The 18,586-nt window shown below is 32.8% G+C and overlaps 1 protein-coding gene across 1 annotated transcript in view; it reads left to right on the top strand.

The window, feature by feature from the left end:
• LOC138175881 (guanine nucleotide-binding protein G(i) subunit alpha-1) overlaps positions 1 to 18,539 on the top strand; it is a 96,457-nt gene extending 77,918 nt beyond the window's left edge. Inside the window, exons 5-8 of the mRNA XM_069106525.1 lie at positions 62 to 190; positions 13,199 to 13,328; positions 14,210 to 14,363; positions 16,417 to 18,539. Coding sequence (XP_068962626.1) covers positions 62 to 190; positions 13,199 to 13,328; positions 14,210 to 14,363; positions 16,417 to 16,607 — 604 coding nt within the window. The 3' untranslated portion in view covers positions 16,608 to 18,539. The remainder of the gene's footprint in view (positions 1 to 61; positions 191 to 13,198; positions 13,329 to 14,209; positions 14,364 to 16,416) is intronic.
• The last annotated feature ends 47 nt before the right edge of the window (positions 18,540 to 18,586 follow it).

The following is an 18,586-nucleotide window of genomic DNA, read 5'->3' as shown; positions in this document are numbered from 1 at the left end:
CTTCTTTTTTCTAGGGCATCTTTATCAGTATGTTTAACCTACCATATTTTTTTTTCCCCAGCTACCTGAATGACTTGGACAGAATAGCACATCCAAATTATATCCCAACACAGCAGGATGTTCTCAGAACTAGAGTGAAAACGACAGGAATAGTTGAAACACATTTTACTTTCAAGGATCTTCATTTTAAGTGAGTGTCTAAAAAATGCATTATGTATAAGTTTTAAATCTAAAATTCATTGCTTAAGAAACATAAGGCTTAAAAGTACAAATATTTGAAGACCCAAATGCTGAGAAGTGATAAGTTGTTTTCTCAGAAATGAAAAAGGTGAGTTTCCAATGAAAAAAATAGAGGTATTCTGGAAGAGGTATTTAAATTTTAGCCAGAAAAAAAAAATTGCATGCAATTTCTACCTACCTACATTAAAATTTTTTTGGAGAGATTTAAATATGATTTTTTATTCTATAAAGGTCATGGACCATAATTGGGCCCTTTTAGTTGGAAAACCAATGCTACTAATTTTTATATACCAAAAGACTAAATTTTGGTGAGAATTTATATTTTGACAAAGTATACACATTATGAAATTATTTGAAATAATTGAATTTCAGATTATTGAACAATTTGAAATAATGTAAAATAACTTAAAATATGAAAATTTCTTTGGAGTCTTTTCTCTTTTTTTTTTTTGAGTCTATAGATCTGTCAGTTATCTCTGACCTTGTGATTTCTCAGTCTTGCACAATATTACACTATTATCAACTGTTTACATTGTTCTTTGATGTACAATGTTCTTTTTGTGGATAAGGGAACTGAGCCCCAGAGGTTAAATGAAGTCCCACGGTGAAGTTTACTGTATTTTCAATTTTTATCAATAGAAATAGAACTTCACAGAAGATATATAAAATAGATTTGTGAAATCCCCAAATACCTTGTTTTACATACAAGGGTGTCTGCTTTATTTATAAAACTTAATGGTATGTTTTTCTCATCTTTTGGTTTCTGACTGTTCCCTGGTTCTCACATGCTAAAACCTTCGTGCTTTAATTTTTCCCTTTTGACTTCCTAATGTTTTTTAATTTAAATCTTTATGTCATATGTTATTCTCTTCTGCATTACTACTATTCACATTATGCCGTTTTTCTTATAATTTGAAAAGTCTGTGTTCTTAGAAAATTAAGGTGTATATTTCAAATGAAATGGGAAATTATTGTCACATGATCATAAAGTTCTAGGGACAGGTTTACAGCAGCAGGACTACTCTATTTTATATTGTTAACCAAACCAGTTATAGGTTGTTGTCATTAGTTCTTCCATCTTTGTCAAAATTTTGGTAGAGCTACAGTTTTGTTTTCTTAAACGACCAATTTCAGATCACAATAAAACAAATGGTATATTTTTTGTTATATATCCTCTTTTCCAGAATATATTTAATAAACATTATTTCTTAAATGTCTATAGTATGCCTAGCATTAAGGAAATTGCCAGAAGCCTCCCATTCATTGAATGGGATATTACTATATCTAATGAGTGGGATATTCCATTATAAAACAGTCTCATGTCATGGATCCAAAAACATTACTGCAATGTCAGCTGTTTAGCTGGTTTACCCTGTGTCAGATAGTTTGCTAAATTCTAGGGTTACAGTGAAAAGCCCAAAACACCTCCTGCCATCAAGGAGCTTATGTTTTAATAAGAAAAACAACATATGGGTAGATAGATATATATAAGACAAATACAGAGTAGAATAATAGCCTTAGAATGGAAAGCCCTAGTAGCCATGGGGACCAGAAAGAGCCTGTTATAGGAGTTGGTGCTTTAGATTAGTCTTGAAGGAAGGAAGGAATTCTAAGAATCAAATGATATGAGGGCAGCCAGTGCATGGAGCATGGAGGTAGGAAATGACTTATGTGGGAAGAACAACAAGAAAGTCAGTGTGAATGTACAACATAGTATGTTTAAGACCTGGAATGTTAAGAGGGGGCCATGTTGGCAAGATCTTTAAATACCAGAAAGAAGTGTTTATATTTGATCCTAGAGGTAATAGGGAACCATTTTATCTTAGAGGTATAGGGCACTTAATATATTGAATTGAAGAAGGGATGAGATAGCCAGACCTACATTTTAGGAAGGTCTCTTTGGCAGCTAGTTGGAGTTATTAAAAACATGAAACAAGACATGTTAATTAGGAGGGTTTATTGGAATACTCTGCAAGTGGTTATGGAGGCCTGGAATAGGATGGTAGCTGTATGAATAGAGAAAATAAGACATGCAAAAGACATTGGGTGAGGGGGAGAGAATATATAGTCAAGTATTTATATATAATATATATGTACATATATAGAATATGTGTGTGTATATATATATATATATATAAATGTATGTATGCATGTATACATATACACACACATAAAACAGAAATAGAACTCCAGGCTTAAAGTCCAATTGAAAGTCCTACAACTTTTCAAATATTAGGGCATTGTAAAATATCTGGATACTTTATTGTTTATTATAAGAAATGTCCAGTTAATGGGGCAGGTAGGATGCCCTGGCCTGGGAGTCAGAAGGTACTGAGTTCAAATCCACATTCAGACACACTTACTAGCCATGTGACCTTGAGTAAGTCACTTAACCAAAATTACCCTGTCTTCCCCCTCCAAAAAAGAAAGAACTGTCCAGTTAAGCTTTCCATATTATTTACTGAATTTTATCATATCTTGCAGAAGTTTAACCTAGATTACAACAAAAGACATTGAAACAATTTTGAGGTTGCATGAAAGTTATCTAATACTTCATGTATAGCTTTTAGAACACCTTTTCTCCCTCTACACATATCCCCATCTTCTTTTAGCCTGATTGGAAGTTTTATGATACAAAGGCATACATCTAAGGGAAATCAATATATGTATGTAGAAATTTTGGAACTGTCTTCTAGAAAGTCCTAGACTAGAATTCCATTAATAATAACATAGAATTTTGCTTGTGGTGTCAGCCCAAGAGAAAACTGACAATCATCAAATAATTTGGGAGAAGCCCTATTCTCTGACATTAGTTGCCATAGTACAGAACATTTTAGGGTGGCAGGTACATCCACCTGGGAACCTTTCCCAATAGTTTCATTTGCTTGAGTATCAAAAAATAGATAAAATGTGTATTCATTCACTGTTCATTTTTTTTCTCCCATCTTTGGAGCATGGGATGTTGCACATAACTAAGCTTTCTAATAACTAAAGTTTTCTCTGACAGGGTCAATTTTTTTCTGTTTTGTCTTAAATTATTTTGGGGCTTTTTTTTTATCAGGCACATTTTATATCACCTTTATGAAATTGGCCTTTTACACTAAGTTTAATTTAATCTTTTCTAGATGACGGTTATCCATAAGATCATTATATTTTGCAATACAATTGTACCTCTGCTTTTTTTTCTCTTGTCTTCCTTCTTGTTAGTCTGTCTAATGTCCTTTCTCATTTTGTCTGATTTTAATAGCAGCTAGACCCACCCACTTCCAATTTTCCACTTTTTTTTTTTTTTTTTTGTTTTTTGGGGGGGGGAAAGGTAGGGCAGTTGGGGTTAAGTGACTTGCCCAAGGTATCACAGCTATTAAGTGTTAAGTGTCTGAGTCCAAATTTGAACTCAGGTCCTCCTGACTCCAAGGCTGGTGTTCTATTCACTTCACCACCTAGCCACCCCAAACTTTCCACTTTAAGAAAATTTGTTATGAATTGTAAAGTATTAGTTAAGTTTTCTGCTGAAGTCTCAGGGCTGTATTTTACAGCTAGATTTGTGACTGCGAGGTCTGAGTTTTATGCATTGCCATGAGTTTTAGAGGTAGAGTTCTAGAGGAAGAAAGTACTAAGCACTTTGGGTATACCCTCTCAGGAGGATTTACAAGGGACAAGTCTTAAACAGAATGGAAAATTCATACATGGGTTAAAATCAACACCATTGGAAGAGTGCACACTTGGACAAAATCATGATCTGATTGAAGGTTCAGAAGCCTTTTTCACTTCTTTTCTGTTCAAGGACTTGTTCTTAAGGGTTGGGTTGCAGATGTCTAGCATCCAGATAAATAATGGACTGTTGCTAGATGTTTTTTCAGCAATCACTACAAAGTAATTTCCATTATTGAGTCCCATGGCATTGACCCAAAAGTGTAAGAATTGTTATAAAACTCCAGAGTATTTCCTAACCTCCTAAAATTAATTGTTCCCTAATTTCAGGAATAAATTAAAATGATGGGAATGAGAAATCAGGTAAGAATAGCACTGAATGTGAAGGCATGGGTGCATTGTATTCTTTGAAGATAGAAAGAATAACAAAATCTATGTAATTATAGGAAGAGACCATTTATGTAAATTCATGTAGAATACCATTTTCACTTAATACTGTCAGTTCATAGTTTATGGTCAGGAGACCTAGGATCTTTACTCACTATGTGCCTCTAAGTGCCTTTGTGGTCTTTTATGTTTGCTTCCTTAATACCAAAAATGTATAGATACTCCCAGCTACTTTTCTCACATGCAAGATATTGACTACCTATATTGAAAAATTCATCACTGATTAATTTTAAGAAACTAATAATTAATAATTAAGCTATTAGAACATAAAGCAGATTTGCTGTGTAACAATTGCTTTAAATTTTGGCTTGCCAGAGTTTTGGAAATTCATCTTTGAGTCATCATTTTTATTCCCAGGCTGGATTTCTAAAGTTTTGTCATGTCTTTTACCAGACAAGTACTAACCTGCTATATAAAGCTGTTTCTCATGATGATTTGTACCCAAAATATATGTTACAGACGAGATAGAGTTTTATAACATATATTTAGGGTAATTTAATGGCTTAAGGATAATCTTGGGTTATTTAGGAATTCTTAAATTATTTTAAGTCTTATTTTTGAAATGGTAATGTTAGATTACTATTTTTGCCAAAGTATTGGTGTCAGTTGTCCATAAGTATTACGTGGATCTTAGAAAAATAAAAACAAAAGTATATTTTGGATGTTCCTAATGGAAAACCTGAGTGTATTTAAGTTGAACAAAGTACTTATTAGTATCTAGTGTTAATTGATTTTGATGACAGTTCTCTTTTTAATTTTGTCGTTCATTCATTTCAGTTATGCCCAACTCTTTGTGATCCCATTTGGGGTTTTTTTGGCAAAGATACTGAAGTGGTTTGCCATTTTCTTCTCCAGCTACTTTTACAGATGATGAAACTGAGGCAGACAGTATTAAGTGACTTGACCAGGGTGCCACAGACCAAACAGCAGGGTCATACATGTGTGTGTATATAATAAATACTCTTTTTATTTTCATGATCGTATTTTATATGTGTGTGTGTATATATATATATATATATACACACACATATGCACGCATATATACATACATATTTGTATGTGAGGTTATTTCTGAGTTATGTAAATGTTTTAATTATGTATGTTATAAAAGTCAAGAATAGAAATGTTTAAAAACATAAATATTAAATGATTCTTAAATGTTTTTATTTTTATAGGAAAAAAACTTTTTGCTGACACTAAACTCAACTGTGATTTAATATAAATAGTATATATTTTTATTTTGTGATATAGCAGTTAGGAAGTCTGATTGTTAGTTCAGTTTGTTTTGATACTTAGCAGAAGAAAAAGATACCTTACAGTGAGGAGTATGTCAAAATGAGAGAAGTTCATCATTAAACAAAACTTCTAAATAATGATTTCAATCCTGTTTCAATTTCAATCCCATTCACCAATTATGTGAAGGGTGCTTTTGTGCTTTTTTTTTAACCCAGGTATCTTATCATTCCTGATATGTCAGCTCTTAAAGTAATTGGGGAAAAAGGTATCCTTTTTATATTTTTAATATGGCATCAAAAACCAGTAATTTATTGATTTAATAGATTTTAAGCAGATTAGAAAATTCAGTTTCCAAGGTTTTCCAATGCACAATTATTAGAGTTTTTAAAAGTGACATCTCTTTTTTGGCTTAGTTTTTAAATGTCTTGCTATGGCCTTGTACCATCGCTAATATTTCCAGGCACAAAACTTTTGTTAGATGGATGTAAAAAAATTAGGAATGAATGAAAATCCATATTTCAAATCATCTTTAATTATGTGTTTTATCAACTTCTTTTGTAATATTTGGGTATGTTGATTTTTTTAACCTATAGTTTGCTTGACAAAGAGTTAATACTCCTTTAACATTCCTTTATAGTCCATTCCAGGAGATATGTCAGCTCTACCGATTTCTTGTATGCTAACGCCTAAAGACTTATGTAAAGATACACTACATACTATAGTAGCAGGCTTTGACCTAAGGTCCTCTTGAATCCGAGACCTGCCAGGCTATCAGTTTAAACCTTTAAATGTCTGTCACAAAGATGCTTATAGGACTCATTTCTTTGACTAGTCAAATTATTGACTTTGTTTTTTCCTTCCTCTGTAATTTGTGGACTATAATATTTTTCTTGATTCCCCTAGTACAGTTTACTTTTTGCTACTTTATATTTGCTTATTTGTGCATATGTTGCATTCTCCTACCCACTCCCATCCTACCATTAGTAAATGAACTTAAAGCAGGGACTTATTTATTTCTGTCTTCATACTCACAGTACCTAGTGCACATGGTAGACATCTAATAAATATTTGTTGAATTGACAAACATTAAATTTATTTTATTTCCATTTAAGTCAGCCTTTTAGCTAAAACCAAGGAAATACCAATCGTAGTCATGTAAACATACTCAGAAACTTGCTTATGCCTTCACCCACAGCTCTATACCCAATCTTTGCCAACATATAGACTTCACCCCCACCATTCATAACCTAAAATGAATAGTTATTAAAAACACAGATTTGCCTTATGCATTTAAAAATTCCCCTCCTTCCATTAACTTTGCATGTAAACAGAGACATGAGAACAGTATTAAGTTCTTGTATTTTTAAAATATATTTTATCACTTCCTTTTTCTTTTCGCTAGGTAGGCAATTAAAATTTCCCACTCTGACAAACTATACCCTCACCATCACCAACTTCCTTTATATTCATCATCACAATTTAAAACTTCCTTTTCTTGATATTCCTTTCTTTTTAAAATATATTAATATTGAAGATATTACTTAAATTATTAATCGGGTAATTCAGTGATTTAGAATTTTATTCTATATTTACCCTTGATTTCCTTGTCAAATTTCTAGTTTGGTCTCCTGAGCTGCTTTGCATATTGTAGATTTTAGCTAAATTTTCATTTTCTTGTAAAAATGCTTATAAAATATGTAGAACATAATTTAATAATAATAACAATAATTGATTATCTTAATTTGTCATTCCTAAATATCTAGTTGAAGATTCTGGAATAAAGTTTGATTTCTCTTCATCTAATTCATGTTGAAGTCTTTTACTGTGTTCTGCATGATTCATACACAGTTACTTAAGGTGATATTTTTCTTAAATGCTTTTAAGAGCCTTTCTTTATTGACTAAGTGCTAGAATTTCATGGCAGTGTTAAAGAAGACTCTAAAATTGGAAGATGTGGGTTCCAATCCTGAATGTGATACTTAATATATATGTGAGACCCTGTGAAAAATCATTGAACCTCACTAAACCTCAGTTTCCTTATCTGTCAAATGAAGATATTGAATTAGATGTTTTCTGAAGTATTTCCAACTCTTCATCTATAAGCATGTAACTGGTTGAGCAATGTCTGATATCTCTCTCAAAAGCTGTCCTATTTCTATAGATGTGTAGTTCATCTGTATTTTCTAGACTAGGAGATTGTCTTGAACAATAACATGGAAAATGGTGGTCAGACTTTTTCCTCATTTTTAAAAAAAGGTTAATACTATAATTCTTAGGTCATCTAAGCAGGCTCTTTTGTATGCTTTGTAATGTTTTCAGTCTTTTTTTTTTCAAGTTGTTATGCTTTTATCTTATTTTACAGCATCTTCCACTTATGCTGTTTTGCCTTTGAGCTTAAAAATTTTCCCACTGAGTATTTTTCTTCAAATTTTCCAACAGTTTTCCCTTGATTTTGACCTTTCTATCCATATCTTGTTCCATTTTTTAATGAATGTAGAGCTCTCATTTCATATAGCAGATAAAAAATACCTTGATTTCTCTTAGTGTGTATGGTATGCAGTTGGATGTCTTTTGTTATGTTCATCTTCATTGACTGAAGTCAGCTAACTCATTTTCTGTAAAATTATTTTTACTATAGTCTTCTAAACTTTGTCAAAGACAAAATCATGGCAAAGATATGATATCCATTGATTGAAGTAGTGTAGGATTAATTTTTTCTTTTAAAAAGGAGAACTTAGATTTAAATTTGGGCAGTTTCATATATAAATATGTGTGTATAGGTTAAGAGAATACTTTATGTGTTAGATGGAACTGTGTAGAGTTGGAAGATCATTTCCGTCTAGATATTTCTGTGTGTCATACAAGCATGATTGACTTATCAAAGTAATTTGGTAATATTAATATGTAATATAATAAAATTATCCAAATAATATATTAAAATATTTCTTGGAATTAAAGCCATTTCCTAAAAGATGTTATTCTTGTGAAAATATGAAAATATACAAGATATTCTATTACCTACATTCTCTGGAATATATAACTGAAAGAACTGAGGTAATTTGTACAGTAGTATTTTATCAGAATGTACTAGCAAGAACCCCAGCATACCCAGGATAGCCTGCTAGCACAGGTTCTTTGATCTGCTTTTAAAAGAAATTTTGCTCAGAAAAGAGGTTGACAGTCTCTTACTTTAATTACATTCACTAGTTCAGAAGAAAGGTCAACCACTGAATATGGAGAAAATACAAGCAGAGAAATTAGCATAAAGACCAATAGACCGGGCTCCAGCTGTCTGAGTAAAGCAATATTGCTATACACTTTACATACATCACTGGATTGAGGGAGCACAGACATCTAAGCAGTCAGGGGGTTCTGAACATGGCTACTCAGAGTCTCAACCAGGAAATCAAAAGATCCTTCTCAACCCCCAAAGGAAAATGCCAACCTCCCAGAATACATAACAAAGACTCAGCCCCTGATTGACTCACAGCCAGAAGGCACAAAACCTACTTGACTCAATACACCTGTGAATTATCAGGAACCAAAGGAGATCAGTCCTTTCAGATGTTTACAATTTAACCTGAGCATGGAAAACAACTCCCAACAACCAGAAGGAAAAAAGAAAACAACAAAAAATCCCACCTTACTTGTGCTCACACACATTCTAAGTGCAGTGGAAAGAGAAACTAGCATTTGAAATGGGAGACTGGGGTAGAATTAAATTTTGATTCCAGTTCTCACTTAGTTCAGCAAACTTGGACAAGTAATTTAGCTTCTCTGAGACGGTCTTCTCATCTATAAAATTTGGCAGGGGACATGACAAGTGGGATTTGGGTATGATATTGTTGAAGGTCTTTCTTCTTTAAACCTATTGTCTCTTGCCATCCTCAGCACTTAGTAAATTCCATATTGACTTAAAAAGTCAAAATGTTTGTTGTTAGGAATTGCTTGGAGGTCAGAACACAAACTATTGTATTCTTTAATTTAAACTAACAGAAAAGTAAGTGATTGCTGGTATGGGAAAAAAATGGGAACCTTGGCAGGAAGTCATGACACCATCCTAAAGTTAATGATTGGGGAGAGGAAAATTGGGCATAGGCTAATATGCTCCCTAGATTTTGAGAAGGACATTTCATTGCATGTCCTCGTGGACTAAAATCCTTCAGCATCAGTCCGGCTAAGAGTAATGGGAGATGTCAAAGAATGAAATTCTGAAGCTACAAATGGAATAATTTTTCCACTGAAAAAGAAAAATGGGATTTATTCAAAGAGTTTGATGGTATGCAGAGATAATTCAATAGGCAACTTAGATTTTTAAAAGAAATGTACAAAGCCCAGAAGCAGGGCCAAATTCCAAGCATGGTTTCATCACCCCCAAAATAGCATTAGGAATACTAAAGCTCAAAAAGAATTGAGACTGGGACTGAGAAAGGTTACTAATAACAACAACAAAGGGATTTTATTGGAAGAAAAAAGAGAATCAAGGAACGGATCTCTCCTTGCAGTAGACAGAGTGATAACTGATAATAAGGATAAAGTAGAGCTACCCAATTCTTATTTCTGTTTTGTCAAGGACAATGACCTTTACATTGGAAATGACAGAACAAAATAATAAATGGGGAGTTGATAACTGGAGATTAGCAAGGAGATAGCAAGAGAACACCTCGATCACCTTTCTCTTTGCATTTGCTACCCCAATTCATTCTTCCTTCTCACTTAGACTTCCAGTTAGTCTACCCCTTTGTTCTTTTGCAGGCCAATACTCTATAGTGCCTACATCATCCTTCCTTCCCTAACTAAACCTCTTAATCATTTCATCTCTATACGATTTTCTACATTTGAATTTTTTGCCTCCTCAGTCTTTTGCCATAATTCCTTGCAAATCCCATCTTTGGATTACTCCAACAACCTGTCCTTTTTTTTTTTTTACTCCCATTCATCTGTAAGTGGTGAAAAAAAAATCACAAAATATTTTTAAGTTTTTCCCAGCTGTAACAGATTTATTCCTTTGGTCATAAAGGGTATGAAACAATAGGTATGATTCAACACAATCCATCACCACTACTGGAAAAAAAAAATCTCAAAATGAATGATGTAGAGAAAAGTACATCTCTAAATGCCTTTCTTTTTCAAATGAAACATTTCAATGTTTAAACATAGTCTGTCATATAAAACATACTATATCATATAATTTTAGATTTCTTTGATGCATCTTAGACCTATTATACAATCACACTGAGCCAATACAAAAATAACAACCAGTCTTTCTTCCTTGAGTTTTCTTTGTTCCTCAGCCAGCTGGCTTTTACCCTATGCAATTCACTAAACTGTTCTCACTAATACAATTGTTTACCACCTTCTGACCAAGGTTAACATCCTATTCTCAATCACTGTGTCCCTTGACCTGTGGACTAAAGGAACATCACTTATGTCATTTCTACCCTAGTGTTTTTTCCCCTGCATTTCTAGTGAAAAATATAAGGTACTTCCATGGTAAAATTCTCATTACCTCTAATTACCAACTTGAGGCTCTAATGAAGCATGGAATTATTTTACATTGTACATTTAAAATACTATACAATGTGCTAATTTGTAGTTCCAAATTTAAACATAGCAACAATGTAGGTCTTTTATTGCTAGATGTTTTAAGAATGTTTGTTGGCACTCTTTGCATAACTACCTCTTCAGTTGCTGAAGAAAATCTTATTTGCAGTTGTTTGGATTCCAGTAAATTTTTTGTAAAAGTTTTTGTTGCTATTTTTTCCTTAGGAAATTGAGCAGATAGATATTTATGCCTGTAAATATATAAATACGAATGTATATTTACACATTTGGGTTTTTGCCCATATGAACTAAATAGAGGCAGCTAGGTTGAGAAGTGGATGGAGCATTGGTTATAGAGTCAGGAAGACCCAATTTTATATTCATCTTTAGATATTTAAGGCTGTGTGACTGTGGGCAAGTCACTTAACCTCTGCTTCAGTTTCCTCATCTGTAAAATGGGTATAAAAATAGCATTTACCTCCCAGGTTTGTTGTGAGGATAAAATGATATAATATTTGTAAAGTGTTTTGCAAACCTTAAAGTACTATATAAATGCTATCTATTGTTATTGCCATCTGCTTCATGTTTAATCTCATCTTTTTTGTTTTGTTGAATTATGTAGTAATAAATTTTATTACTTTTTTACATGGCATACTGATTTATTATTTGTTGGTTGTCATTTGATATCTTTAAGTTTAATTTTTATCATCTATAAAAATGAATGGGAATACAAGCCATTCTTCAATTGATAAATTGTCAAAAGATATGAACAGGCATTTTCCAGAAAAAGAAATCAAAGCTATCAAAAGTCACATAAAAATGCTCTGAATCACTATTGATTAGAGAAATGCAAAATAAAACAACTCTGAGGAACCACCTCATACCTATCAGATTGGCTAAACTGACAGAAACGGAAAGTAACAAATGCCAGAGGTGATTTGGAAAAATTGGGACACTAATACACAGTAGATAGAGTCATGGACTGTTACCTAATACTGCTCTACAGGGAAAATTCTTATCTGTGACAATTAAATATGCCCGCTTTAATTAGAGCACCATCTATATGAATGAATTTTTTTAAACAGTACCAAGTTATGTAATGTTCTTACATAAACAGTTGTTATGCAGTATTTCCTATACTCATTTCAGTTTAGTGCTTATCATTGAAAGTGCCTAAGTACGTAAGGAGGGGAAAAGGAAAAGGGCTTTTTTCCTAAAATAACGCTGATGTCATTGCCTGTTGGGAAACCCACACTCGCCTATATAAATACTCCATTAATTCTCTCTTCCTAATTGTAGAAAATCAGGTTGTTTTTTTTTTCCATCTTGATCCACAAGGTCTTCCTGTGTACACCATGAGCCACTATGATCCATGTGTCTTCCGATAATACGTTATTCATTCTTTTTCCCTGCCTGCTTATCTAACTCTCTGGCCAACTTAATTTAACTTTATAGTTCTTAAACTTAATGTTGTCTCTCCTGTCTCTTTATTATAACTCTCCCTTCTTCAGAGCCCTGACCTAAAATCATCTACTTCGTGAACAGACTATATCCTGTATCCTCTGAAATAGCAAGGAAAGAAGCTTGGCTTCTTTCTGGTCGTAGACCTGGGTCTGTTAATTGATGATGTGAACTTGATCAGGTCTTTATCTTTCTGTTGTATTTCACACCATCCAAGGCTTTTTGAACTGTGTGTGGTTTGTATTGTATTCATCTGTACAATTGTGTGTGTTCCTTTCTAAATGTTTTTTATATATATTTTTGAGGTATGCTTCATTATAAACTCTTCTTGGACAGGGATTATCTGTCTATTTTACAATAGTACTGTGACATTAATAGGAGTTCACAAATTCTTAATTTTTAAGTATTTTTTTTTAAAAAGATTTGTTTTTTGCCTTCCTCACTTCTCCCACTCCCCCAAGATATAATTTTGGGCTTTTAAAAAATCAGAATGTTGCACTGTTTTTTTTTTTTATATCCTTAATCAGGATGCCTTGTAGCTATTTTGTTGACAGTTCAGTATTCCTAAGATTGCTGAATATTTTGAAACCATGTCAACAAACTGTTTTTCCTTTTATAGAATGTTTGATGTGGGAGGACAAAGATCTGAAAGGAAGAAGTGGATCCATTGCTTTGAAGGAGTAACTGCTATCATATTTTGTGTAGCACTAAGTGACTATGACCTCGTTCTGGCTGAAGATGAAGAAATGGCAAGTATAATCACTTGTGAAGAGCTGAATGTCAAAGGCAATAGTATTGTCATTTTATCCAATATTGTTTTTTAAAAAAGTTTTGATCACTGACCGAAAGATCAGCATTACTAGAAGACCTTTATTAGTTCTAAATGATCTGCTAGGGAGGGAATATTGGTTTGATGGCATGGTTTCAGTAAGTTAAATATCTCTGGTGATCCAACATAATGAATTCTGCATTCCAGACAGGCCCACAACTCCCACAGGCGGAAGAACTCTAGTTTCTTCACTTCCTCCTCCCACTCCCTTAGAAAGGAACCTAAGAAGACAAAAAGTTCTGCATTCATATCTATAAGTACATGACACCTGTGGTACAAAAGATGGCAATAGTTTATGAAGTGACTCCTCATAGACCAAAGATTGTACTTCCCAATGTTTTACGTACAGCAGTGCATCAGTCAATACATTTTAGCAATATGTTATCTGTTACATATAAATTTTTCATTATTCGTATTGAAATAATGTAGAAAAAATGCACATGTCCCCTGAAGCTACTACCTAGATTTTTTTGGGAGGAAGAAGGATGAATTTAGGAGAGAGGTAAAGAATAGAGGGGCAGTAAATTTTTTCAGCACTACATGGGGCATTAAGGAGCTACCTTACACAAATTGTAAATGTTAAGAAGGTTTTTTTTTAATTATCATATTTAACCTACCAAACCTTAATTTTCTAAAATATGTTATAGATCAAGTAAAACCTATAACTTGTGGTTTTTCCTTACTTTCATGTCACATTAATAATGAGAGGATGCTAGTTTTGAATTGGTTTGTTAGAAGCTAGTGCATTTATACAATTATTGTTACTCTTGATATAATGGCATTTATGTTATTTTTCATTAGAATCGGATGCATGAAAGTATGAAGTTGTTTGACAGCATCTGCAACAACAAATGGTTTACAGACACATCTATTATTCTTTTTCTAAACAAGAAGGATCTCTTTGAAGAAAAAATTAAAAGGAGTCCTCTCACTATCTGCTATCCTGAATATGCAGGTATTTTACTTTCTTTGGAAAACTTGTCAAGTCACTTATTCTTTATGTATAGCTGAACACTTTCTCAGTGGAAAATCATACTTTTATATGATATTGTTCTTGCCAGAACCAGTTAGAGAAAACCAACATTTATTAAGGATCTGTTTCATAATGGAAGAAAGTCCATGTCACTTAGTGGATTAAAATTTGTTTGCTAGGATCTTAAGTGGGGAAAAGCTGGGATCAAATGCATGTTTCTGACAAGGTCAGGTTGTGTAGCCCCAAGTTGGTTAGTTAGTCTCTTAATCAGGGCCTAAGTAACTATTTAGGAGTATAAATTGAATTATATTTGCAAATCTGCCTTGGAGGAAGTTGTCCATCCTGATGTTTTAAGCCATTACTTGGTACATTTTTTGGATATTTGGACCAGAGCTATGATTGCATTCCAAGTGTAGGGATGGAAGGGAGTTCCCACCAGCAGGGTAGCTCTACCATCACTTATAACCCTGCACCATTATGTCGATCACTGATTGAGAAGTGAAGTATCTAGCTTGGGGCTACACAACTAGACTCTATTTGAGTGTGTTCTTTAGTTCAGTTCTTCCTTGTTCCTTCTTATACAAAGTAAGTTTTTAGAAAACAAAATACCTTGTTAAAATCACAAGAACAAAAAGCCATTTTGAAATAGGTATTCCCCTGGGAATCCAGGAAGGTTTCATGAAGAGGGTACTATTTTTAAAATGGTCTTGAAAGGTGGATACAATTGAATAGGCAGCAAGCAAAGGTACAGAGGAGGTACTGGAAGTATACAGCAGATAATGAATAATTGAAACCTAGAACATGTATTGGGGCATAGCAATAGAGAGGTCTAGAAAGGTAAGCAAATTGCTAGAAGAATTTTCTGTTTTGTGTTTTTAATTCATAAGATAAGGTATATTTAATATCACTATGTTAGTGTCATAGATAAAAATGGAATTGTCCTTTTTCAGAAAGGTTCTCCGTTCTTACTGCTAATACACACACGCACATACATATATATGTGTTTATATACATATATACATACACATATACATACATACACACCCTACTCCTCTCATAGGGCAATTTAGAACCAAATGAGAGAATGTGTGTAAGAAATTATTTATAAGAGTTAATTAATAATAATGCTAAGCAGGAATAAATGTTGCTTTATGGGAAAAAAATTCTATTCCAATCATTGTTGGATTTTTTTTTAAGTTGGGTTAACTATAGTAATGGAATATTATTGTGCTATAAGAAATGACAAGGAGGATGGTTTCAGAAAAAACCTGGGAGGATTTATATGGACTGATGAACAGTAAAGTAATCAAACCAATAGAACATTGTCCACAGAAATAGCCATATTGTAATGATGATCAGTTATGAAAGACTAACTACTCTAATCATTCCAGTGATCCAAGATGATTCAAAGAGTAATGATGAAAAATGCTATACATTTCCAGAGAGAGAACTCATGGACTATGAGTACAGATTCGAGCAGATTTTTTTCATTTTATTTATTTTTCTTGCCTTTTTTTTAACATGGCAAATATGAAAATATGGTTTTCATGACTTCACATATATAATTGATGATCTCAGTGAGTGAGGGAAGGATTAGAAAGAGGGGAGTGAACTTCGAACATATATGTATATATATATATGTTAAAAATAAACAAAATTTACTCAAAAAAGAAAAAAAAATCATGTTGTTAAGGTTGTAGTGAATAACAGTTGTTTAGTTGTAGTGAATAACAGGGCCTACCTTGTAGTGAGGGTGACCTAAGTTCAGTTTCTGCCTTAGACATATATGTGACTGTGGCAAGTCAGCCTTCATGTGTCTCAAGCAAATCTCAAAGAACAAAAGTAGCAGATGCATTGCCAGTTGGCATCATGAGAAGGAATTTACCAACAGGCATTCATCAGAGATGAAATTTGAACCTGTGTCCCATTTTCCACCTTGAAAATTTTTGTCATGGCTTAGCTTTGCTGAACAGTTTACTTTTTTTTAACTTGAAATTTATTTAATTTTTTTGTTTCACTATTTTTCCTTTTTAAGGTTCAAACACGTATGAAGAAGCAGCAGCATATATTCAGTGTCAGTTTGAAGACCTCAACAAAAGAAAGGACACAAAGGAAATATACACCCACTTCACATGTGCCACAGATACTAAGAATGTTCAATTTGTGTTTGATGCCGTAACAGATGTCATCATAAAAAATAATCTAAAGGATTGTGGCCTCTTCTAAGATTTTTAAGGTTAATGGTAAATCAAGTTTCTTAAGCCAAATGTAATTAAATTTGGAGCTGTATACACAGGAGCCTCACTATAGTATGACCAGCTGTAGCATGAAATTCACAAGGCAGGTCCATCAGAGACCTCAATTGAAGATTGTTCCCCTCCTCCCCACTGGAAATATCAGAAGGACTTTATTGTAACACTGTTAAGCCTATAACAGAGTCCTCAAGCATGGGACCTAGGACAAAGTTATAGCGAGGCTCCAGTGTATGATGTTTGCATATTTGCAAATGTGGAAATTATTCTGTGCATACCTATATTTATAAGTTTAATTATTGATCTTTAGGTTTGAAGAATGGCTTCACAAAATTCTAATCTGAATGGTTTTCAAGGTGACAAATATAAAGTGACTTGTGCTGAATGATAGACCAGTACTGTATTTGCCAGTTTTAAACAGCTTTATTTATGTTCATGTCTTGTAAATTTTTAAGTACAGTAATACTAAGAAACATTGAAAAACTACCTTGATTGTATGTATACTTGTAATTGTAGGAATGTTATTTGTACAAACATTGAACAAAATATTTTAATAACTTGGTTTGTCCTCTAAATTTGTTGTTTTATTAAAATGCTCTTAAAAAAAGAGGATGAATATACTTGCCTTTGGATTGATAATTTAAACAAATCTTGTACATTTTAGTTCTTTTTTTCTTTTTAAAGGTGCATGCTGCCTTATTCTCTTTTAGGTTTCAGTTGCAAAACTAAGATGCATTTCCACTTTTTGGATATGTTGTAGACAGTCTCACACTTAGTGTTATACCTAATTTTTATTCATTTAATTTAAGTTTTCACCCTTAAATTTACTATGTGATTGATAAATATGCATTGCCTTAATGGTGGTGCCAAGATTAATTTTTATACATTTTAAATGAATAAGTTTTTATTTATAAGTAATTTGAAGTGGATGTTGAGAGCATTTTTGTGGGCTAAAATGTGAGTGTAATAAATTTAGAGACATTTATTTGTGTATTTCCTTTGGGAAACTCCTTGTACCTAGCATACATGATAGTTTGAATAGTCTACTACTGATTCAGCACAAGCTTTAAGTTTAGCTGTATAACTAGATTCATATTTTATTATCTTGATATGCTGAAATTGCCCTTTTTTTCTTCTTTTAGAGTATTCATATTGCCTTCACGTGTCTTAGGTCTGTTTTATTTCATTTTTGAATGTTTCATTTCTTTTAAACACGAACAGTTATGTTTTCAAAGTATAAGTACTAATACTTATTAGAAGTAAATAATAGTCTATACTCATTAAGTGTTACATATCACTGAGATGTTGCACTTTGATAAAAAAAAAATTACTCTCCCATTACTTGGGCTTGTCTCCCTATGTACCTGTTTAAGCCATTTCCAGCAAAAAATACAAAGGGACTTCTGCTTATCCCAGAAAAATTGCTTTTTCAGTTGTTTGCTTGTAGGCGAGTTACGTGGTGTTTAGCTCATATTTGGTTTTACTCTGCCAGTTGGCATCCTTCAGTTTGTGTGTCTGTGTTCTTTAAAGTACTTACACATGACTTTGCATTTATGTCAGTCTCAATTATAAAAGCTTTTTAAAAAAATAATTGGAAGTAATTGGAAGTTATCAAAATTTTCTAACTTTGTTGATCTAAATTCTTTATGTGCCTTTTCTGAAAAAAAATGTTTTTCATTGAATTTATTGATGGAAGAACTGCTATATATGTTCACAGCATGAAGATGAGAATAAAGTAAAATTATACTATGAAGAAATTTTCATCATAAGACTTAGGGTTAAAAGTAAAAACAAAACAAAAAAAACACATTGGTGAGCCATCACTGATGAGGACCTGAACTTTACTCTGTGTAATTCTGTGTTACTCATAAAGCCTAATAAATTTAAGATTTTTAAAATTTTACAATCCAGTTTGTGGGTTTTATGTATTACTGTGAATTCTGAATATATTGC

This window comes from Petaurus breviceps, unplaced genomic scaffold (assembly GCF_028583685.1).
Source record: "Petaurus breviceps papuanus isolate PSGF00001 unplaced genomic scaffold, PetGlider_PUasm1.0 79, whole genome shotgun sequence".
NCBI classification, from domain to species: domain Eukaryota; kingdom Metazoa; phylum Chordata; class Mammalia; order Diprotodontia; family Petauridae; genus Petaurus; species Petaurus breviceps.
Note: the sequence above shows the minus strand (reverse complement) of the source record. Positions and strands in the feature narration are given on the sequence as shown.